Raw genomic sequence first — 24,291 nt, forward strand, 5'->3', positions numbered from 1 at the left:
GGTCTATGCATTACTTGTTGGTCTGTGCTATTTAGTATTAGCTGTACTATCGAGGTTATTCTTTGCCGTCTTGCTTTTTTTTTTTTTTTTTTTGCGTTTGCCTTTGTTCAGTGTTGAGTTGTGTGTGTTCACTTTGAAATTCTTGCGGTTTTATTGTATAGGTACTGGTTCTAAGCCCTCATAAAACAGGAGGGTTGAGCACTGTGATAACGATTTGATTCTGTAAAAAGACAAAAAAAAAAATGGTTAGCTGTTCAGAAACTTTTAAACGAATTTTAGAGACTAGCGCATGATGTAATTAGTCTCAGTAAGGCTAAAGCTACGACCTAATATGATGCTACTCGGCCTAAATATTTTTGAAAAAGAAAGTGATTCATTTCGCTAAAGTTAAGTATACATTAGTTTAACCAGACCACTGAACTGATTAACAGCTCTCCTAGGGCTGGCCCGAAGGATTAGACTTATTTTACGTGGCTAAGAACCAGTTGGTTACCTAGCAACGGGACCTACAGCTTATTGTGGAATCCGAATCACATTATACCGAGAAATGAATTTCTATCACCAGAAATAAATCCCTCTAATTCTTCATTGGCCGGTCGGAGAATCGAACGCGGGCCTCGGAGAATGCTAGCCGGGTGCGATATCGACCCATCCAATTCATTTCGCTAGTTTTAAATTTTATCCATTGGAGTTTTTTAACATTCTTCATATTTTAACTATACCATCACCCAGTCATGTCATTAATTAACTTATTTCACAGATAAATCTTCAGGTCATTAATATTTGAAAGCTTCTGCGTGTATTCTTCGTTAATGGCTGTTTTTTTTAAGAGATAGGTCTAAGATCCCTGAGAAATTTAAGCCCTACCCACCCCAAGAAAAGATATATAAAAACCAACATCCGACAAAACACACTTATAAATAAACAGCGTAATCCATCTGATACAAAAATGGGAATCACGTAAAAAGAAGAAGAAGAAGCCCCAACCATGAATGCATGAAAAAGGTCGCCTAGCATAACTGAGCTGGGAGAGACGTATTCTGCTCTTCCTGCGAGATTCTCCATGGTATATTCATGGACTGGACTCAGTTGAGTCAATCACCCGTCCAAGAGACTGTGGCTGTCGAGACATTTGTCGTCTACTTTGGTAAAGGGTATTAGACATTCCTGTCTAAGAATAGGTGTTTGGTATTCTAGCATGTTAAGACATACCGGCCTGCACAGTACTACTGTATAGATACTCCGATCTACACAGGCCTATAGATAATCCCGTCTACTTAGGCCTATAGATACTCTGGTCTACATAGGCCTATAGATACTACTGTCTACATAGGCCTATAGATACTACTGTCTACATAGGCCTACAGACATTTCAGTCTGCAAAGTGGTTGGCATTTGAATTCAGAGCGCATCTGATCCTCCGGTTTTCAAAAATTCTTTTAAGGTGAGATTGTAAGACTCACGTTCCTTACCATAACGACCGTGACACACTACAATTGGTAAAATTGAGGACCTCGAGAGAGAGAGAGAGAGAGTTCAACTGAAAATCAGGCGAGCAGTAATGATGATTAGACTAAATTATGACAAATGCAAATTTGTATGTTGCTGATGTTTAATATTTTTTAACTGTGGTGATATTTTATTAACTGAATTTCATTACTACTGATTTTAGGAAAATTATTTACAGTAAAATCTTTTCAGAAATATGATTCAAATACTGTCTTGCGAAAAACTGATTATCTGAACAAATGTCTGGAGATACTTTAATCTCGTCAGAAATAAATAAGACATCTAAATACTGATGTTGATTTGGTTTTCTGTAAAATATAATTCTACTGCAGTCGATGAACGACCATTAAGATTTTAAGTACTCTCTTTTCATATTTTGAGGACGTGACCATTCCTCCAAGGAGCCTATATTCATTTACACCTTGTTTTCTCATGGGTGCTCTACGGTCCATGGCTGTCGTCGTGACGTCATTCATTCTTCCTCCCTCTCTTGTTCAGCGTTGCCATTTCAGTGGTTTTCAAGCAAAAGCTGTGGGTTTTCACCATTATTTTGGCGGAAAACTTTGGGTTTACCTGTTAGCGGGAGTTTTAACAATTTTGAATGTTCAGTCTGTGCTGTCTCCCAGAGAATTCAGTGTTGTAATTCACCTGTAATAAATATATTTTGTTACTGCATTGCAAAGATTGTTGATTTAATTAGTATTTAATATCTCTCTCTCTCTCTCTCTCTCTCTCTCTCTCTCTCTCTCTCTCTCTCTCTCTCTCTCTCTCTCTCTCTCTCTCTCATTTCACCTGCGTAGAAGAAAAGTAAATGAATTGCAGATTATTTAAGGTTATATGGTTATGTCTGTAGCTGCACAAACAGCAGCAGTTGAAACATCATTTTTGCAGAGGCAAAGAAGAGATCGAAATGTAGCGTTATAATTTAAAACATTTTATATAATTTTAAGATTTTTTTATCACATCACGTAACATTTTATATGCCGAAATATTAAGCTACAAATGTTTAATATCTTGGCCTCATAGTCAACTATTCAATGAGCCCAATGGTGTTCAGTTTACAAATACCAGTCATTCGCACCCATGAGACCAAAACCCCTTACATTTACCCCCTTCCTTAAAATTTACAATGACTCCACTTAACCAGATTTGCTGAACAGCAGCACCAATATGCAATAAATATTTATGCCTCGCTTTCAAACTTCTCAGTTCCATGTGTTCTTTATTCCTCGCACCACTGGACTGTTGAACAGTTTCTCTGAAAATGTCTGCAATCTGAACTTCAAAGTTCAAGCGAAGGTGCAACGCATTACTACCCGAATACAATTCTCCTGGCATTTTAAGAATTTACTTACACTTTTATCTATTTACTTATTCATTTCTTCATTTATTTTTTTCTTTTTTTATAGGCGATCTCTTCTTTCTGTATTTCCCTTTACCTTCTGTTACCTCTTTCTGATGCACACCATATTCTTTAGAAGCTTGAATTTGAAGTCATGGGCCCCTGTGGGCTTGTTCCATATGAATAGGGTTCATCTGAATAATAATAATAATAATAATAATAATAATAATAATAATAATAATAATATTTAATCTGGCGGGACTTGGATATAAATTAATCCAGCAGTATGTCGACAATGGCTCTTGCTTCAAGAACAGCCCGTAAAGCAGATTAGGGACCTTGGACGAATCTGGCGGCTTTTGGGAGGTCCAATATAGCTGGTTTCGAAACAACGTTGGCAACACTGCCATGTGTAAGCTGTGACGTCACTTATTCTACAGCTAAGTTTCTGTAAGGAAGTGCTTCCATTTTGGCAAAATGTTTGAAAGTTTCGGTGTCTGTGCTTTAAAATCTTTAAAAGTAGGTAATTTTTATTTAGGTGTTATTTTGTAAGTTGCCTAATACAAGATATGAAATTGTAACCTACATTTTTGAAAAGACCTCTTCATCAAATTACGACTTACAAGGTAAGACAATACCTGGCCCCCACCCACCTTCATAGCTAATGTGGCAAAATTGTAACCAGTAAACATCCCTAGGTTATGTAGTATTTTATATTGGCAACTTATAAAATTTTACCTTTATTTATTTAGGGTTAGTATTTTACGGTGGTTATCATACAATCTCATTAGCTTTACGTAGGTAATTAGGCTGGCTCCACTAAGCTTTCCGATTACCCTGCTTTCCTACCCTTGTCAGGGATAGACCTACCTAGGCCTGGCTAGCTTGCTTAAGGTTAACATTATCGTAGTTTATTGACTTTGTTCAGTTTGTGATTGATTTTCTGCAATAGGAAATGTGATGAAATATTGAATTTTCCGATAGGCTAACAAATACTAGACTAGCGTAGTCTAGTCACCATTTGTCATAATATGGCTTGTGTAACCTACTTGGAGTTGTAACCCTAATACTCTTGAATAAAGACAGCCTTCGTCGTGGGATATGACTCCTATCTAGGGTAGCTCATAGGCTGGGCCTACGTAAAAATTTTGGAAACCTAGGCCAGACCCATCCTAATATGGGCTACAGGCCTGATAGGCCTAGAAACACTTGCTATATAAGGTCAACACGGCAAAGCTCAGGCTAAGCTCTATGTGTACAGTGCTGAAATCTGACAAGTTCTTATGTCCTAAGTTTCATCAATTACCATAGGCTGATGGGATTTTAGATTTTAGGCTTTGCTTAAAAAAATCATTCTGCTCTTTAGTCATGGCTCGTTTTGTGCAGGCAAGTAATTCTTGACTTATTTTGATATTGGTAGTTTTTGTAATACCACAACGCTATATTGGAGCTTTTGGTAATTCTAAGCCAGCTGTCCGCAGTGAGCTAGCCTATGGCAATTGACGTTTTCCTATGTTATTTGACCTGCTGAACAAGATTTTAAAATAACATTTTGGCGGTAGGCTGTAACTAAAATGTAATTGACCCTTGAAAACTATACGTCTTTACATGTGGGTTGCATACAGCTCAAGGGAAAATTACAGCTTAGCAGCAGCCTACCAGCAAAATTTTACCCTAAACTCATGTAAAGCCAGCAAAACAACACAGAAAAATGTCAATTGCCATAGTCTAGCTCAACTGGACACTATTCGTTGCTTGCGACCAGGGCAAAGAAACTTAACAGGTAAACAAAGCCGCTATCTTGGGTTACGTAACCACTAGGGAGCCATATGTTCAGCAGGGGGAAGATGGGGTTACGGTACTGCACAGAAAGTATGAGTTGGTAAAGTGACGTAGGACTTACTTAGAGACGTGGCAGTAAATAAGTTACCCAAAGAAATAAAACTTCCATATGAAAAGCACTATAACTCAGTAACGCCAAAACACAGTTGACCTAACTAACTAATAATAAAGGATAGTTTAGGAACCTTACCTTAAAGGGGTGGAGGGTACAACTCAGCCGCTGCCTTTATGAATGCATGCAACCTCTTCTTTTGGTCTTCAAAATGAATTTTGAAGCAAGCTACGGCCAAGTACCCCATGAAGTTGTACCTCCTGTGGTCGTACCTAGGCATCTAATCACGAAGTTCCCTCCACCTCCTCTCGATAGTGTTTGTATGGGCACCAGTTACTGGGTCCACAAAGTTCATGGAGTGGTTGACGGTTAAGTGAATGTAGCCTTCGTCCTTCAAGCAATTATAAGCTTTCCAGCAATCAGAAACAACAGTGGTCTCCAGTACAATGTAATCCTTGATGACGGCAAGCAAAGTCGCGCTGCTCCTATTGTCAACAGGCACCATGAAAAACTCCCTGGTCTGCCTGCAGACACCGCCAAAAACCCACTGGCCTTCAACAACCCTCCCTACATTGTACTTCTGCTTGCCAAACTTCGCTTCGTCAATCTCAACAGTTGTACTGGGACCACCTATTTGTTTCTTCTGCTGGATGCACCATTGTACTAGGACCTGAAATGAATAATTCGGTTAGGAAAGTAAGTAAAGGTTGATAATACAACCAGCCACTGAAAAAATAAAACCTAAAAAAAAAATTACTTCCCTGGAGTAGCTGGACCAGTCATTAATAGCCATGTCACTTAGACCTAGTTCTGTCCTCACAATCCTATAATTAAAGAAATCACTAACATATATGTAACAGAAGAAAAGGACAGTCTCAACATCCATGAGGGACCCAGAAAACCATGTGCCCTTAAACAGCGACAGATAGTAGTTGCACCTCCTCTTCGCTTTCTTCAGGCTTGGGGCATACAACCTGTAACACCTGAAATTAAGGGAAAAAGCAAATGACTTGTTACAACCCTCAAAACATGAAACTATAGTGAATGTACATAGCTAATAGTATAGCTGTTTAAAGAATTATTTAGCCAACTTTAGATTTGAAAACTGCATTGTGGTTAGGTATAAAATCATCCAAGTCCATCCAACGTGTAGACTAACTGTTTTACCTGAACGCCTTCTTTTGCAGGTCAAGCCTACACTTATTGCCACAGTGAGGGCAAAAGGCCTGTTTGCGCAAAAGACCGTGATCCTGGCAAAATTGTATGAGCCGTTCATAATTGCCCGAATAATACACCAAAAAGTCCTTGTAGCTCAGGTAGCAGTTAACACATGTTTGGGACAAATTCCCTTTGGTTACCAGCTCAGAGTTGTGAGAGGTTCCAGGGTTGCAGTCAGCCATTGTGCTACGTAGGTGGGTGAGTGTCAGGCCGGTCTGCCGGTGGACTGTGCAGAGCAGGGTAGGAAGGATTGGGGGTGGGGGTTAAAAGTGTATTTCTGCTTCCAATGTTGGGGGTAGCAGAATGGCGCTACATGCCTTATCAACTTTTTCAAAATAATCTTGCAAGCTCGTATGTTCTGGCAAGAGGTAATGCTGCGCTGCGCGCTCCAGCCACGGGCTTACAAAAAATATAAGAAAGGTTTCTGTCAACTCACTGAGAGAGAGTGGTAGCGAAATGTCCTTAAGACCCTTCTCCTCCTACCCCATATACATGCTTCAGTTGTCTGCCGATATATGTAAGGTAGTTTCGTAAGTTATTTAAGGTAAAATCATGTTGCGAGGAGACGTCAATATATTTGTGAAAGGAAAAGTACTAGAAGAAGGTTACAGGCACAAGCCACAACGGATAGGAAACGGTCATAAAACAGTTGAGAAAAAGGAATACATGTAACTGAGTGCATGTATCCCCCAAATTCTCCACCCTGGTGAAACGTAACGTTGGGGTAATATTACAATGTGATTGGTTTAGTACGCCCACCCCCCAATAAACCCACCAACTACTCTCTCAGTTAGGGGCATTGGGTAAACTGAAAGCTCCCCTGTAAATCGACACATGCGTGAAAAGTACCTTTGGAATGGCTCCCACTGTCCATTTATTCGCCCTTTTTTAATGCTTGTTTTTTGTGTTCCAAATGGCATAAGTAACAGGAAACACAACAGTAAGGTGCCCAAACCTTTTCCCAAGTTATTTACCCCAACCAAAACCCCAGATTCCCAACGGGTCCCCCTTACCTTTAGCTATTCTCGAAGGTGTTTTCACCCACCCAAAACCCAGATTCCCAACAGGTCCCCCTTACTGTCAGCTACATTTCTAAGGTAAATTACAGCTCAGTTACTTTTGGCCGCCAAAATATTACCTTGAATTCTTGTTCAGCAGGTAAAGTTCTATAGAAAAACATCAACTGCCATAGGCTAGCTCACTCCGGACAGCTGGCTTAGATCTACCGAGCTTTTACGCAGTGCTTGAAATCTATAATATGCTAATGCAAATCTTACAAATCTATAGCAAATTGCTCTATGGGATATTTACCATCTTTAGTTTTTAATATTCATTCCCATAGTGCTGGTACTAAACTTGGTGCTAGTGGGATTAGTTTTGTTAAAGTCAGTGTTTACCAAAATATAGCCTTTTGAATGTATGTGCTGTTCATTTCAGTAGTAAGTTAGTAGTTTTAATTTATTGGGCTCCCTTGTGACCTATAAATATGGAGGATGCCAGTGGGAAACTCGATTTTATTGGGTTAAAATACAATGTTTGTGAAATACAGGGATGTGTGCTGATATCACCTTGGTATTCCCTAAATTCTGTTGAACCAGGTAAGCAAAGACCCAGTATCCAAGGTTAGGCATGGTTGGTTAGGTTTGAACCTTATTTAATTTGCGATGCCTTAGGTTAGGCTAGAGGGGTGTGAGGGGAATACGTCCTCTCATCCAGGCACAGATCTGCTGCCCAAGGTTAGGTTAGATTAATATATACATACCTCTGGGAAAGGGGCAGCATGGAAGACCTACACTGTAGGTTGTGGCTGTGTCCTTTTAGGCTGTGAGGGGACGTCCTCTCGTCCAGGCACAGATCTGCTGCCCAAGGCTATAGTCTATAGTCTTTTTTTTTTATTACACTTTTATACAATCAGAAATGTCTAAGATGCAATTTTCCTTTATTTGGGCTATTTGCCTTTTGGTCCACTTACCTGATCTATGATTTTAAACATACATAAGATCCATCTATCCATCTCTTGTGTCAGGTATGTTTAGGATTAAAGTTAAGGGTATCTGTATCGGATTAAAATTCATGAAGTAACCTGTAAATAAGATAGTGGGTAGAAGTGTCCTTTTTTATCATTACATTTTTGCAAGTTAACATAGTAATTGATTTTTTTTTTTTCAGGTTGTGTTCACATAGGTACAGTATCCACTTTTGTATTCAGACTGACATTGATACTGCGACCCAGTTAGGAACTTTAAAGTACTGTCTTACATTTCACAATCCCTGTCAGTAGTGGTGGTCCCCAGGGAGGCATGAAAATGATATTGCTTTCTAATCAGTAATTTAAAAATGTATAGATTTTTACTAATACTTTATGTAATCCTGAATGTTTTGTGCCTCTTGGTTGGTGGCTTCTGCATGTGGAAACCTGGCGGTGGTACATATTAAAGGATTTTGTCTCCTTTAATGTAACTGTAGCATGTGGCACCTCTACTGATGTAATTTGCACATTTTTTTTTTAAGGTTGTACCATCTAATTTAGGCTATATACCCACCAAGTACTAGCCCCATTCAGAACTTAACCAGACTTTATAACATTGTGGACATGACAGTTTTCCATCTGAAATTTTATTTGGGATGAACCTCATCTACTGTTAATGAAAGCTTACATCTCTGCACCTGTCAGGCGCATTCTGCATTCAAAGAAAGAGAAACACATGGCTGACCTGGATAAACTGTGTATTTTACCTGTTCTCCACCAGGTGAGTCTCCAGTAATTTAGTTCTTGTTAAAATTAGTCTTATAGAGTTTGTTTTTGTAGTGTTTCTTATACGGTACATTATTGTGACCGTTTTTGCTCTGTTGGAAAGAATTTTCATAAACTGGAAGCAGTCAGATGTGAGAATATTAGGTTCTGCTGCAATGACTTCTGTTTTAGTAGGATGTACTTGGCAGAAATAGACAGACCACACTATCAGGTTGTAGGGGTCTGGAATTTGATTTTAATTACTGGTGTGTGTGGAATGCAAGAAGTGGTCTAATGCTGTAATTAGGAAATTTTTAAGTCATAGGAAGAAGAAATAAGTGTATAGGTTGAGAAGGCACCTGATTAGAGTAGGCATAGACCTGTTAATTCCCTTCTGGCTTCGTAACCAGTGCCATCTTTTCTTCCCCTTCTCTCCCAATCTTCATTAGTTTCAGATACCCATACTGCATCTCCATCATCTGCTATCCCCTTCAGTTGAGGAAAAGCAACTGGATAAATCAGAACAGGATGTTAGATTATTGGATTCAATTAAGGGTTTAACCAAAAGTGTATTGGGTAGACAGTTCCCTAGTGATCTGTGCTCTTTTTTGCATTCTTTTCTCTGAGAAAAGTTGGTTTCCCACCTTTTTAGCTTTATCGAAATTTGGGTGTTACTCTCATCCTCTTCAGCCTAACTTGGTTGCTGTATGGCCTTTTGGGATAGGCTGTGAATCTGGATCTCACCTTCAAAATTTATTCTTCTAGTCTTAGCCACTTGTAATGCTTTGACAAGTTGCATAGCCTTTTGTATCTTGTCTGGCTCATGGAGGGTTGGGAATTCCTCTCATTTTTGTTCATGAAATTGCAGCAAAAACTCAGAACCTGTGAGTGTCTGTTGAGAGATTTGAGGATTTTGATTCCTCACTCCAAGAAATTGTTTGTTAGGAACTGAATTAGATGCTTTTGTGCCTGGTGTAAGGCTTGCATCACTGTTTATTAGAACCCGACTTCATAGGCCAGCATCTGGGATCTCTGTACCAGCAGGCAGGAGGAAGTTGTATCCAAGAACACCATTTCTTTATGGCTTCATACAGTAATCAGACATACAGTTGGTTTCCGTGAGGACAAATGTCCGGTCTGGATCTAAGCAAGAACTCTTGGCTTTGGCCAGTCTTTAACTGTTAAGAGAACTCTTCATCAGTCTCAAAAGCAATAAGGGTAGTGTCTGGAGTTGCCAGACTGCCATTACCTCAGTTTACCTGAGGGATGTTGCCCACAAGTCCTACGACATCTCATTAGAGCCTGTGGTGGCTGCTTGACAAGTTGTGTGGTGACCAGGCACTCTTGGACAGAACTCGTCTTGCTCTCTCTCTGTCCCCTCTTCCTACTCGGCAAGGCTGCAGTCAGGCCAAGCAGATGCTTGACAGGCCACAAAGCAGGTAGACTTCATTGTTAGGCATCCTGTTTTAGGGTTTAGGCCATAGAGGGTAAATATCTCAGTGGTCTTCCACCAGGGCGGCTCTGCAGGCCCTTACAGCCATTGTGAAAGGTCTGGTAACTGTGCAAATTGAACAGGCTTATTGCAATTGTGATTTTTTTAACCTGATCTCAATAATGGTATGATGTGTGGCTTGTAGTTGCTAAAATAGGAAAAAGAAGCCAAGAGAAAATGGGATATTTTACAGGCAAATGAAGCATAATAGAATTTATTCATCCTTAATTTTGTGCTAGTTAGATGTACTGTATGTCGTCTTAGTGGTAGATCTGCTTTCTTTAGCATGTCCCATGTTCAGCATATTATTGTGGCACATAAATGTAGTGGCAGTTTAATTTTTTATATAAGAATATCATATGTGCAAGACACATGATATAAAGTAAGAACAATCTTGATGGTTATTAAAAATGCTTAGTACTGTAGTACACAGGCCTATAGGTATAACACTAGATGTGTCAACCTGTCTCATATTTAAGCCTGTTACTGTGATGCATGAGGACGCCTGCTGTATTTTGCGAGTCATTAAGAATTATCTGCAGTATGTATGTAGGCTTGTATGATATGGTCTATGCCATCATTTTTTTCAGTTTTAGACATCAAAGGCAGTGTTAGAGTTGTAAGGATGGAATTGAGTGACATACTGGCTGGGTGTTGTCTGGTTTATTGGTGGTTCCTTACTGACTAAATGTACATTGTTGTTGTTTTAGATTTAGCTGGCCTTGTGCCAGCACGGGCTCTTGCTTCTAGAGCAGCCCGTAACTATATGTTGATGATGAGTCTGTGAGATGGGTAGGTTAATGAAAACTTTATTATGATACGTGAAAGTGATTTTGGTGTGGGTGAAATTTTGAAATGAAAAGGTTTAACAGGCAAGGTTGCAACCTCTTTGAACCCTAAGGTACCCATCAGATGAGGATAAAAGTACGATAGCAGTGAGTGTTGGCTAGTGGGAGAGGCCAACAGATGGAAAAAAGAAGAATTGAGCAGTAGGCACAGGTAGCTAGTATGCTAGTTCGTGGTGATCCAAAGCCATATTCTTTGTCCGGTCCTAATTCTTGTGTCTGTATGTGTTTTGTGTATTTGTTGGGTGTTGATTGTGATGGATGGAATGATAGGGGAGGGGTGATTTCTAAAGTCAGCATTTAGAGATGAATGGTATGGATTTTTATTTGTTGTCTGGGTCGAGTCTGTTGAGTCTGATTTAAGAATAGGGAAGGAGAGTGGGTGGTTTAAGGTATGGATTCTTTAGAGTTACCTTGGTGGTGGGTAGGAGCATAGGAAGCCTGCAAATTCATGGATGTTTGTCAGTATGTGCTTTGTTATTTGGGTAGCTGTTCTTTCATTACCTTCATAACTTGTTCTTAGCTGTTCTGTTTCTGTACAGTCAAGAAGGTAGTGTTCCAGGGGTTCTTCTGGGATTGTTTCACAGTACTTGCATGGTTGAGGATTGTCTATTATTCTTTGCCATGTGCACAGGTATCCTAGCCTTAGCCGATGGATTATGACTGCTAGGGCCCGTGACATGTCTTTGGTTATATTGTGTGGTTTTAGGTTTACAGTGTCTATGTACCATTTGGCGGTTTTTGAGCCACCGAAAACAGCTCTTCTGACTTTGCTTTCTTCTTGTAGTTGGCAGTGTGCTGCTGCCTTGTTTTTCAGTTGTGTGAGTGAGGGGCTGATTTTGATACTAACGTTGGTGTGTAGCAACCCACTTTTTGCTAGAGAATCTGCTTCTTTGTTTCCTTGGATTCCCACATGGCTCGGAATCCAGTTTAATGTTATTTCCCTGTTCCTGTTTTGATGGAGGCTTGCAATTGCCCATATGCTTGATAGAATGTACAGAATCTTCGAATTGTTATTGGCTGGTGCGAGCCGCAGAGTAGCATCTACACACGGACAGGGCAAAACAGAGGTAATGTTTCGGACATCTGTGTTTGTTGGCAGACAAACAGATGGCGATTGTGAGAGACATAATAAATGTACAATGATAAAACATATGTCAATGGAAAGGCCAGGAAATTCCACGTATGGACAGTTGCATGAGATTCGTGACAGATTAATGAATACAATGCAGTAGCATAATATATGTGAAATGGCGAGATGTTTGGCGTCTTCACAAACAGAAACATACATACAGTTTGCTAAAAGAAGATTCGGTGGAACATATGAATACATGATTAGAATGCTTGCATGGCACTGCAAGTAGTGGTGATTGTACATAAATCGAGACAACAATGGTTAGGGAGAAACAGATGGAAATATTGTATGGTAGAAGTTGCGTTCCTTGAGAGAGAGAAGCGGGATGCTCTTGTTTTTGTCTTGTCCCCTCCGATGGATGACGAACACACACATGTGCTCGAAAGAGACCGTGATCAGTGCGATGGGTCTCTTACAGAGTTAACAAAATTCATACCACCATACAGGCAGTCCCTGGTTAACGAGGGGGTTTCCGTTCCTGGCCGAGGGCCGCTAACCAAAAATTAGCAATAACCTGCTTAACAGTGCTGTCAACCGGATATTGGTGCCGCTAACCAGAGATCAGTACCATTAAGCAGGGATCGGCACCGAAAATCCAATTAACAGCGTCGCTAGACAACGCCATAAAACCAGATCGCCGTTAACCAATGCCACCAGTAAGCAGGGACTGCCTGTGCTTGGTTTCTCAACGAAATTCCGAAAAGTCACATTTGGGGAGAGTGTTTCACGACAACATAAACAAAATGTAGAAAACATCTCCTATTATTCAATTTTAAGTTAAAATACCTGTGCTTTTTTTATTTGTAGCAAATCCTTTCTGTGTTAACAGGTCATACTTTCAACATATTGTGACACTTAGGGCAGTGGCGACTTCAGTTTTGAAATCGCAACTTCACCTTATATATGCCACATCATATAAAGTAAAAATGACCTTGTCCATCACTGAAAAGGCTTAGTAGTAAGTAGATGTGTTGGTTACTGGTTTTGTCAACAAGTCTCGTCTTTTAAACACTTTACCATAAAAGTACTTTAGGACGACTTGACCAAATCATAGAAAAGAACTTCTATTACTCTAATCAAAGTGAAAAATATTCATATTTTGTTCCTGCACAAAATCCAAACCATCGGTCTTTACATAAGGAATATGTTGCAGCAGAGCTGGAAACGGCTCTATTTAACTTTTGAACAAGGTGGTTAGGCCTAGGTAGTTAACTACCATCCGACTGGTGGGATTCCTGCCTGCCCGGACGGTAAGCATCCACTGCGCTTTCGGCCGCTGTGCAATGAGGAGCTATGTTCCAACTCTCTGCCCTGCTTGCCATTTTGCTTTGTTTTTTCCCGGTGGGATCTTTGTTTTTGTTTTGTAAATATTATCTTGATTGTGTTTGTGTGTCTGTGAGATTATTGCAGTGCAAACCCACGAATCATCCTAGCCCAAGGGGAAGGGCAGTGCCCAGCGTGTATGCCCTGGTACCTCTTCTAGACCTTGCACCCATTACTGCTCTCCAGTCGATGTTGACCTTCATCTCCTCTGCACTAGTTACAGAGGACAAGATTGTAACCAAGACTGTGTGACAAGTGCTGTTTCTAGTCTCCAGTGCAGTGGGTTGTCAAAGGAGGAAATATAAGACCCCCTTTCACGCTCAGCACCAGTCTTAAGATTTGTAGAAAGGTGGGAGGAGTGTTGGACGTTGGTACGTGAATGTGGTTGTATTTAGTCGATACAGAATGTTGCACAGATAAATCATAGCAACTGCTTTAAAGTTCGGTATAAATAGCCCATTCACTGTGAGAAATGGTTGTTATATGGTTGAAATATATATCCGTACATGAATGGAGGTTACTTGGATGCAGACCTGTATTTATCATTTCAGTAATACAAGTACCTTCCGACTTAAACCCTGATCGACATACAACCATTAGTACTTACATCCGTACTTCTGGCAGTGGGGCTCGGCAGGCTGATGCATAAGAGTACACAGCGTATGACAGTTGACCACTGAGTTACACAGCAACATGCCACCTCGGGAGAGCTCATCACTCAGGCAGTATCAGTGAGTTACCCTGCCCTATCAGCAGCATCATATGGTATTAACTGTACTGTAGACTGAACTGCAAACCAACTTACGTTAAAATGGACTTTTGGCATGCACGCAAGAACCTAACCCCTTTGTAACTCTATGCCTACTTGTACATAATATCATCTTCTTCTTTTAACGTGCTTTTATTCCCATTTTTGTATGGGGTTACTAACGATGCCTTCTTTTGAAGGACTTTTGATTTGGCTTTGGGGTAGACCTGTGGTCTCGATCGGCTGCCCTGCCTGACATCGCTTAGACCCGATGCATTATGTTTCATGTATCATACCCGACCCAACGCCCTTTCTTCCCAGCAGCAGAGAAGTTATTGCGCTTGGGTATGGCGAGTTCGAGACGTGTGAGATGTTTGTTATGTTTTTAGAAGGTGTTGTAGTGGCTTTGTTTTGTGTGTGTATTTAGTCTGTAACATCCATTTGCTTTTTAAGCAAACCTATCCGTTGATTACATATATAATCCCGGGATGTCTACACGGATAGCAAAGTGTCTGCCTCTCTGATCAGTCGGCTGCGGGTTTGAACCAGCGCCACAGACCTCTGAAGTCCGAAGCTGCTACTGTAACCGACTGAGCCATCGAGGCTCTCCTACTTGTACATAATATACAGTACATAAATTATTAAAATATATCAGTAGAAGTACATTATGGTAAAAGATTGAAATAATGATTGTGCATTACATTACAGTACTATGTAGTTACTTTATATAGCAAAGGTTTTATATTACTGTATTCCCTACCCGGTATGTCAGCTACTTTCTAAGGTTTGACTTACATCCATTTTAACTTACAACCGGTTAGTCGAAACCAAACTCGGTCATAAATAGGATGGTACTTGTACTCCGTGTCGTCTGCGAAACGTGACTTCAGGAAATTCTTTGTGGCAGAAGTATGGGTTTTTCAGATTCAGTCACTTACACTTAACTTAGCAATTGGAGGTAGTTGATTCTTTATGTCGATGTTAGCTTCAGCATAGGGTAATCCCAGTATATGGTAATGGCAATTATTATTTTTTTTACCAAGTTTGTACAGATAAGAAGAAAATTGAAATTGGGAGAAGCTAGTTGAATTTATATTATGGATGTAATTTCTTATAGGTTAATGCCTGTATAAGATAGATATATTTGCTTATTTTTTACCTTTTTTGGTTTGTACAGATGGGAAGTAGGAAAAATTAATGTATTTTACATATATATATATATATATATATATATATATATATATATATATATATATATATATATATATATATATATATATATATATATATATATATATATATATATATATATATATATATATATATATATATATATATATATATATATATATATATATATATATATATATATAAATCCCTAACATATATCTAATATAGGACCATATAATAGACGAGACTTAAGGTTATTGAGTTCTTATTGTGGCTGAAAAATAATTAATCATAGCGATTACAAGCACCTTGGTGGTAAAATGAGTCAGCACACCTTTCAGGCACATGGTGGCTGCAAGTTCAATTCCAGCTGGAGCTGTCAAGGTGTTAGTGTTAGAGAAAAGTATTTCTGGTGATAGAAATGCACTCTGGATGTGGTTTAGAATCCACGTATAACTGTTATTCCTGTTGCTGTGATTGATTAGGTTGGTTTCAGCAACGTATAACAGCTATTAAATTCACTACAATTACAATCATAGCATATAAACATGCTGAGAAAAAAAAAGACTATGCTCAAGTGGTGAATTTTACCAAATGCATGCTATCTTACCTCCATATATTCCTTATGGAACGCAGTCCAGATGGCTTCGCAAATTTCCGGAATGATATTCCCAAGCCTCTGAGGAGATATTGCCACACTGAACATAGGTCCTCACAAGATCTCCCCATCACTAAATACCGTAGTGTGGCGGCCAGTCTATCTGCAGGAGATATAGATTGCCTCATACAGGTGTCTAGTTTCTTGAAATAAGGTGTTATTAATGCCAGCAATTACCTAAATTTATCCTCACCCATCCTCAAATAATTATACCAATCACCTGGATGACATTTGAGTTCATTTATGAGGGATGCAAGAGAAAACTCACCGTAGCACGGTTCTTCACTTTGATGCAAACTATTGCACAAGTTGCCAGTTTTCAGTTCGCTGTTGGAGAGTACCTCAGCCATCACTCTAGCGCGTCCAAGAAGCAAATGGGCAATTTACACAGACCGGGTCGTAACGTCAATGGCCGTGCTATTTCTTTTGACGCTCCTCCCCTTTCGACATGTCTGGGGACAAGTCTGAGCTTGAATGACCCGCCTGAGAAGGCAGTTTCCAATGCATCATCTTGGGGCAATATGTCACCGACAACACTGTTGGTTGCTGACCCTTCTTCCTTCGTTTGCTTCTGTGATGTCTTTTTTTTTATTCTTTCCGCTATGCGTTGTTTAAGAAGATCACTTTCTTTAGAGATGTTTATTGTTCTGGCTTGTTTATGTAGTAGCGCATTTTCCGTTACAGGAGACTTGAAGAGACAATGTAGTTTACTTCATTAACACAATAATAAAGTTAGAGTAGTATACAAATGAATTGCAGCAAATTACAGTGAGTGTCAAATGTGAACCTTTCTTCTTCTGTCAACTCACAATTAGTGAGGCTTACAACCCCACCCTCTGCTTCTCTGCTACCCTCTCTGCTGTCCTTTCTTCTCTCTCTTCTTCTCAACTTGACTTGATAAGGAATTTTGGAAGTTTTTGTCCCGCCCCTCTGTAGGTGGAATCTTGGTTTTGGTCCGGCCCTGTAGATGCCTAATTGGTTAGGCTAATCTAAAGACAGCCCATTTGGTGGACTTCTGGAAAAAGCACCTCCTTCAAAAGGGGTTGTTTTGACGTCACCAGAACTTACAATTTCGGTGGCTATTTATCCCACTAAGGCCACCATGCGTTTTTATGAATAATTCCTCATGGTTACGAACTTAGCCAACCAAGAGGCAAGAACACTCTGTGGGCATTACAAGTGGCAACTATTGGACGGAGGGGAGTACCTACTCTGTGTATTTTAGGCAAGCCATAAAAATGTGGCCAACTGGGGATTTTTCAGAGATTTTTGACAAGTTCTTTATGGGCGGGGTCCTGCAAAGAATTTGCAATTTTTTAATTTTCCTATAGAAATCCTGCTGAGTTTTTGTAATGGTTGGAGGGTTTGTTAATTTTGTTTAGATATTAGTGTCATTTAGTAACTGGTAGGCTTTATTCAAGTACAAATCTTGTTTATTCATAACCACTGTAAAACCTCCTTTATCTGCTTTTACAACCATAATATCCTTATTTTTTATAAGATAATCTAGGGCTTCCCGATGCCTTTTTGGCAAGGCCTCAAAGTCTTCTTCATTTAAGCTTTGTCTAAGGATAACACCTTTCTGAAAGTTAATATTATATTCTGGGTAATTGAAATTGATAATTTATGTTGCTGATACCATGAAGAAAATCTTGTTTACTGGTGCCCAAGCAAAAACCAAGACCCAGGTGAAGAATTTCTAATTGCTGTTGATTTAAAGGAAATTCAGAGAGATTGAGAACCTTAACTACAAGTACCTCCCATTTTGAAACACTACAAAGTCTGAGCAATTTTTGTTGTGAGATCAGGTGAGGTTGCTAGGCTTAGGGTTTATCACATGGGCAAAAATTACAACATCGCGGACATCAAGTTCCCTCTCCTGGGCGCTGATTTCCTCGCACACCATGGACTTCTGGTAGACGTCAGCCGAAAATGCCTGCTGGATACCAGAACCTGCTGCCCCTGACCACTCTCCATCGGGCTGGGGATGCCCGCTGTCTGCTCCATCTCTTTGGACAAGTACAGCACCGTCCTCCACGAGTTCCCAGATGTCTTCAAGCCAGAGCTGCGTCAGTTGCCAGGAGCCCAGGCCAAACACAACATCCATCACCATATCACCACGACAGGCCCGCCAACACACGCCAAATTCTGCCGCTTGCCACCCAAAAAACTCCAAGATGCTAAATGACCCTTCGCCGAGATGGAATGGATGGGCATCCCAGGAAGGCATCGAGCCCGTGGGCATCCCCCTCCACATGGTAAAGAAACCAGATGGCTCCTGGAGGCCCTGTGGGGACTATTGTCAGCTGAACCTAGTAACGACCCGGACCACCATCCCTTGCCGAACATGCAGGACCTAACAGGCGCCCTGCACAGGGGCCAAAGTATTTACAAAAATGGATTTACTAAAGTCTTATTTTCAGGTACCAGTGCACCCCGACGACGTTCGAAGACAGCCATCATCACGCCGTTCAGGGCATATAGCTTCTCCTACTCCACCTTCGGCCTCAGGAACGCCAGGGCCACATTCCAGCACCTTATGGACACCATCTTGGGGGTCCTACCTTTATGCGTTTGCTATGTAGACGACATCCTGATCTTCTCCAGGTCCCTGGAGGAACACCTACGCCACGTCCGGGCTGTGCTGAAACGTCTGCAGAACAGTTTGGTTGTCAGGTTCGACAAGTGTACCTTCGAAACAGAAAGGTAGACTTCGGGGCCATGGATCTCCCCTGCAGGTGTCCGTCCCATGGCCTCCAAGGTGGACACGGTAAAGAAGTTCCCAACACCAAAAACCATCAAGTCCCTACAGGAGTTCCTCAGCATGGTCAACTACTACCGCCGCTTCATACCAGACATCACCCGCATCATGTATCCCCTGACCGCAGTCCTGAAGGGGAAGCTGAAAGCACTGGCGTGGGCAGCTCCGCAACAACAGGCGTTCGAGCAGACGAAGGCAGCCCTCGCCAAAGTCACCACATTAACACATCACTACCCACCGCCTCCCTGAGACTTACCACCAACGCCCGCTGGCCTTCTTCAGCCGCAAGTTAACACCGCCGGAGACCCGCTACAGTGCATTCGACAGGGAGCTGCTGGCAATCTACCAAGCTGTGCGGCACTCCAAGTACCTCTTGGACGGCAACCCTTTTACCATCCTCACAGACCACAAGCCTTTAGTACATGCGTTCACAAAGGCAGGAGACACATGGTTTGCGAGGCAGCAGCGGCACTTGGCCGCTATCTCTGAGTTTGGCTGCACCATTAGCTACGTCCCCAGCAGGAACAATCCAGTAGCCAACGCCCTATCAACGGTCGAGATAAATTCCGGCCACCTCGGCATAGACTACAGGGACCTAGTGAAGGAACAGGCTGCAGACCTGGAAACAGCAGCCTACTGCATGGCACTCACAGCGCTGAAATGGGAAGACGTGCTAATAGGAAGATCCAGTTCAACACTTCTCTGTGGCACCAGCATGGGCCACCCATGCCCCCTGATCCCCGCGTCCAGGAGAAAGCAGATGTTCGATGTCATTCATGGCCTGTCCCATCCATCAGGCTGAACAATGGCGCGCCTGATGACAGAGAAGTTTGTGTGGCATGGTCAGGAAGGACGTTCAGCAGTGGGGGAAGAACTGCATACCATGCCAAACTAGTAAACTCACCCGGCACATGGAATCAGGCATCAGAGACTTCCCTCAACCACGTCAGCACTTGGGTCACTAAGGTGGCCGGAAGCAAACCCAATGACGGAAGCATCAGCGAGTGCCTGTGTAGAAGCCGCCCTGTTGAGTTGGATCAGCTGTTTCGGTGTGCCTGACAGCATAACTACGGACAGGGGCCCGGCATTCTTGTCGGAGCTTTGGGTCACCCTGGCACGCCTGATAGGGACAACTCTCCACAGTACGACAGCATATAACCCCACAGCCAACAGCACGGTGGAAAGGGCCCACCATTTGTTAAAAGCAGCTCGGAAGACTTTCACAGACAGGACCCACGTCTACAGCCCTGGATTCCTGCACCCACGTCTTCATCAGGATCGACACCCACCGCCCACCAGACCGTACAGGGGCTCATACCGTGTCGTCAGCAGATCATCCAAGGCTTATCTCGTCATCCACAGGCATAAAGACTGGGTTTCTGTCGACCAGCTGAAACCAGCTTTCCTCTTAGACAGCAAAACTCGGGAGGAAACCGGCAGGCACCCCAGAATTCCTCCACAAAACGTGGCAGCAGATAATCCTGTCACCATCCCGAAATGGGGTCGAGGATGTCCCAAGGGCCGCACAAAGGAAGTAATCCACTCGGCTATGCCGCCAAGCGATTCAGCAGTCGAGGCCACCCCACGTCCTTAGGTACCAAGAACTCAGGGCCAGCTCCTGTTCCCAAAGCAATTCCGTGATTGATTTTTTATTCAGATGTCTTCCAAAATTGGGGGGGTTACTTGTAAAGATGTCAGACATCTCTTTGTTTTCGCATCAATCACGTCATGCATTGCATTTCTTAATATGTCAAGACTTTCATGTAAATATTCATGTGTACAATTTTCTGGCCTTTCTGCCAATATGTATTTCATCATGGCAATCAGAGGTCGGGCACCACGCTTCCGTCCACACACTGCCATGTATACCTGCGCTCAAGTGATCAAGTGATAAGTTAATACCCAGTTAACCTTTCTTGTCCTCACACTATACTTTTTTTCTTTGTTCAGAAATGCTCATCTAAATTTGTCTCTACTTACTTTTGCTAAATTTTCACCTATTACATTACTTATTTCTTTAGGATCAAGTATTCGTTTCCCATCTTTTATTATGGCATATCTAGGTGGTTTAACATGGGTACCATTTACTTTCCTGAATTTTTCCCATTTTTTTTTATGGGAGCATTATTAGAGAGATCTGATACATATGTTCTCCATGAAATGATTCTTCCTTGAATTACTTTTAAATTTTGCAGATATTTTGTTATGTAGAGGCTTTAATGTATCAGTTTTTAATAATAATCTAGACATTTTTGTAAAGTTCCTTCTAACATTGGTAATTTTTTTTATCTTACTGAATTTTCTATTCAAATTATCTTATCGTCTTCCAATTTGATGTTTTATTTTTGTTAATTCTGGTAGTTTTTCAGACCACCATAGGACTTTGCGTTTTGTTGGATGAGATTTGGAATTTGGTATTGTTTTATCAGCAGCATTTTTAATGAAATCAACAACAAATTTATCAGTTTCATTACGGTCTTTTAAATATTCAAATGGTGGGTTATTCCTAATGTGGAATTCATACTGCTCCCAATCTGCTTTATATGTGTTACATTGAGGGACATGCTTGGTGGGATAGTTTTGTAATAATGAAATTAATTTTGGGGAATGATCACTTTTATGCATGTCGTCAACTGTATTCCAATCCAATCTGTCAGCTGTGTTTGTTGTACATAGAGGTAAGTCGATTGAGGAAAATGTTACATGTGTTTTAGAAAAATGTGGTGATGTCATTATTTATACAGCACATGTCATATGAATCTATAAATTCTTCTATTTTACTTCCTGCTTTATTTGAGTCTGTACAATTACAGTCCCACATTGGGTTGTGAGCTTTAAAATCACCTACTATCAATGTAGGTTCCTTGGTATTATTAAGTAAATCTTCAAGTTTGTCAAAGTCATAATTTTTATTAGGTTGGTTGTATAAACTATAAATTACAAAATTATCGTTTTTTATTTGTATTCTAATACTCGATATTTGCAGATCAGTAAAGTTTACATGTACTTTGTCATAACATACTTTGTGCATATATAGCAGTACCTAAATTTCCTTCTTCCTCTGCTAAAGTATATTTACCTATTGCTGATATTGCTTTGTTGACATGTACACATATTATCGTTGGTTCGTATTCTTTTAGTAATCTTTGTATTTCTCCTAGGTGTAATCTGGTCTGCAGACCATGTACAGTCAGCCACAGGAATAAGTACACATTTCAGCCACAAGGGCTGGGTGTGATCTGGTAACACTGGAACTGTGCATCCAGACGCACGATGAAACCCGCACCTCCACACCTCTTCCCCCAACATTTTTCCCTCCATCCTTCACTCCCACCCTTTCAAGCACGTTTATAACTTCTGCTCCCTCTCTCTAATTTCTCCTTTAAGGAAAATAATATAACAATCTATTCTGTAGGTTTATTTTCCCATCATGGAGGCGAGAAAACCCGTCTGTTCAACTTTTGTCGTAATAATATTATTACTTGCTGTTACTGACAGAAGAATTAACTCGGTTTTCGTGGAGCTCTCTTGTAATAATGGGATTTAGCTATCTACCAATAAAGCCTAATCTATCAAATAACAGCATACCTACTACTCTTTAATTATAATTGTAATATCAACAGCCGCATTCCAAATTCTTAATATTACAAAGACAACTAGCATCAGATCGTGTAGGACCTTACGTAACTCAAATTAAGCATGAAGAAATAAAGAAGGCATAAGTTAAGGAGAGAGAGACCTCCATAGGCCTAGAAGACACTGAAGGAGGAGGAACAAAGAGACAGTTATAAGAGAGAGGACAACATCAAGGAGGCAGATGGAAAGGAGACAGTGTAGTAGAGCTGATAGTGTGGCTGGTGTCAGAAGGGGCGCTATTACCCTCTTAAGTATAATGGGGGCATAGGTCTTGACTTAGTAAATGTCATAGGGGATTATGGGAGTCGATTCTTCCTTATGGTTGGACATTTGTTTGGTCACAACCGACAATCATTGGATCAAATTCTCGAATTTTTGTGCATGATTTTAATTGCTCGGCATACGTCTACATTTATCGATGGCAAGCATGTGCCTTTTTGTTTGTGTTCGTTCTGCAGGTGTGAATTCCCACGTTAAGAATGTTTCAAGTAATAATGAGATTATATCCTTTATTATATATATATATATATATATATATATATATATATATATATATATATATATATATATATATATATATATATATTTCATTTGAAGTCCAAACCTGATATTAGTAACATTTTTAACGTATACATAATTAAGGGAAGAATATTACAGCACCCTATTATTAAGGATACACAATAGATTGAAAAATAACCATTTATTATAAAATATGTTATATAATAAGATATGACCAAAAACAAACTATTGCTTAGTCTCAATGAAAGCACATTACACTTCAACCAACAATATCTTAGTTTTATTAAGATTTTCGGAACAAATTCATCCTGCTACCAAAAAAGTTTCCTCCCTTGTATTACAGTATCAGTATTTAGTCTATCCACCATTGTTGGCGATGACATCTTGTAGTCTACTGGGGACGGAGGCTACATGATTGTAGACGATGCGTTGATTTTTCCTGAACATCTCCCATTCGGACGTGGTGTGATGGAGGAGCTGCCTTGATGATCGCTCTTGGCCTGGGATCCAAGAGTTGATGATGGTCCCCCAGCAATTTTCCAAGGGATTCATATCACACCCCTTACTTGGCCAGTCCAGCGGGTCAATGTCTCGTTGCTCCTCAAACCATCACCTAACTATCCTGGCTGTGTGAATGGGACAGTTATCCTGCAAAACAAACGTCACATATATAGTATATATTAATTATTTTTTACAAGAGGTGTCAAAGTGTGAAGGGTGAGCTGGACATAATCTTTAAGGTTCTGCCTGTTTCTCCATGTTCAGATTTCTCCTTTCCCCTGGTTTGAAAAGCTGAGAGATATTCCACCTTCGACCCCTCCCAAAGAGCTCGAAGCCATAAGCCACGTGAAGTTGAAGTCTATCGTGGAGAGGAAGAAGGTGGAATTTTGCTTAAGCTTTTCAAACCAGGAGGAAGGACAGATTTGAACTGGGAGATGGAACCTTACGTTAAAGATTATGTCCAGCTCATATCTGACAAACGACACCTCATATGACACTGCATATATATATGTTACAGTCAACACGTAATCAGTCATTACAGCGTAATGACTGAAATTTCAGTCATCACGTAATGCACTTAGGGACATTTGATCCCCCCCAGGAGCTAGTACTAAACACGACGAAATACATTGACCCCCAGGGACTAGTACTAAACCCCGAAACAGTGTAGGTGACTCACTGTTTCGCCGTGTTTACTAGCTCCTGGGGATCAAATGTCCCTAAGTGCATTACACGTGATGACTGAAATTTCAGTCGTTACGCGTGATGACTGATTATGCATGTTGACTGTAACATATATAATATAT

At 40.7% G+C, this 24,291-nt stretch overlaps 2 protein-coding genes across 17 annotated transcripts in view; one reads left to right on the plus strand and one right to left on the minus strand.

The window, feature by feature from the left end:
- Positions 1-3,278: 3,278 nt before the first annotated feature.
- Positions 3,279-24,291, plus strand: part of LOC136845286 (probable glutamate receptor) — a 91,636-nt gene continuing 70,623 nt past the window's right edge. For 3 of the 16 annotated variants that reach the window (XM_067115450.1, XM_067115455.1, XM_067115452.1), the window contains exons 1-2: positions 3,279-3,344; positions 8,638-8,713. Coding sequence is in view for 1 of the 16 variants with exons in the window: in XM_067115458.1 (XP_066971559.1) it covers positions 8,669-8,713 (45 nt within the window). In the remaining 15 variants the exon portion in view is untranslated. Of the gene's footprint in view, positions 3,390-8,127; positions 8,148-8,637; positions 8,714-13,104; positions 13,128-24,291 lie in introns of those variants that run through there. The other 13 variants (XR_010855134.1, XM_067115451.1, XM_067115447.1 and 10 more) reach the window with 10 other exon arrangements.
- On the minus strand, positions 5,026-6,145 carry LOC136844798 (uncharacterized). The gene is made up of 3 exons (XM_067114036.1): positions 5,913-6,145; positions 5,503-5,728; positions 5,026-5,415 (listed from the first exon to the last, which is right to left on the minus strand). Exons 1-3 carry the CDS (start codon positions 6,143-6,145, stop codon positions 5,026-5,028), a joined length of 849 nt encoding a protein of 282 aa, XP_066970137.1.

Source organism: Macrobrachium rosenbergii, chromosome 13 (assembly GCF_040412425.1).
Source record: "Macrobrachium rosenbergii isolate ZJJX-2024 chromosome 13, ASM4041242v1, whole genome shotgun sequence".
NCBI lineage: Eukaryota > Metazoa > Arthropoda > Malacostraca > Decapoda > Palaemonidae > Macrobrachium > Macrobrachium rosenbergii.

Coding starts and splice junctions, on each gene's coding strand:
- LOC136844798 (XM_067114036.1), bottom strand. CDS start 6,145: ATGGCTGACTGCAACCCTGGAACCTCTCACAACTCTGAGCTGGTAACC. Junction 5,729..5,912: donor CTGCAAAAGAAGGCGTTCAG/GTAAAACAGTTA, acceptor CCTTAATTTCAG/GTGTTACAGGTTGTATGCCC. Junction 5,416..5,502: donor GGTCCAGCTACTCCAGGGAA/GTAATTTTTTTT, acceptor TATTCATTTCAG/GTCCTAGTACAATGGTGCAT.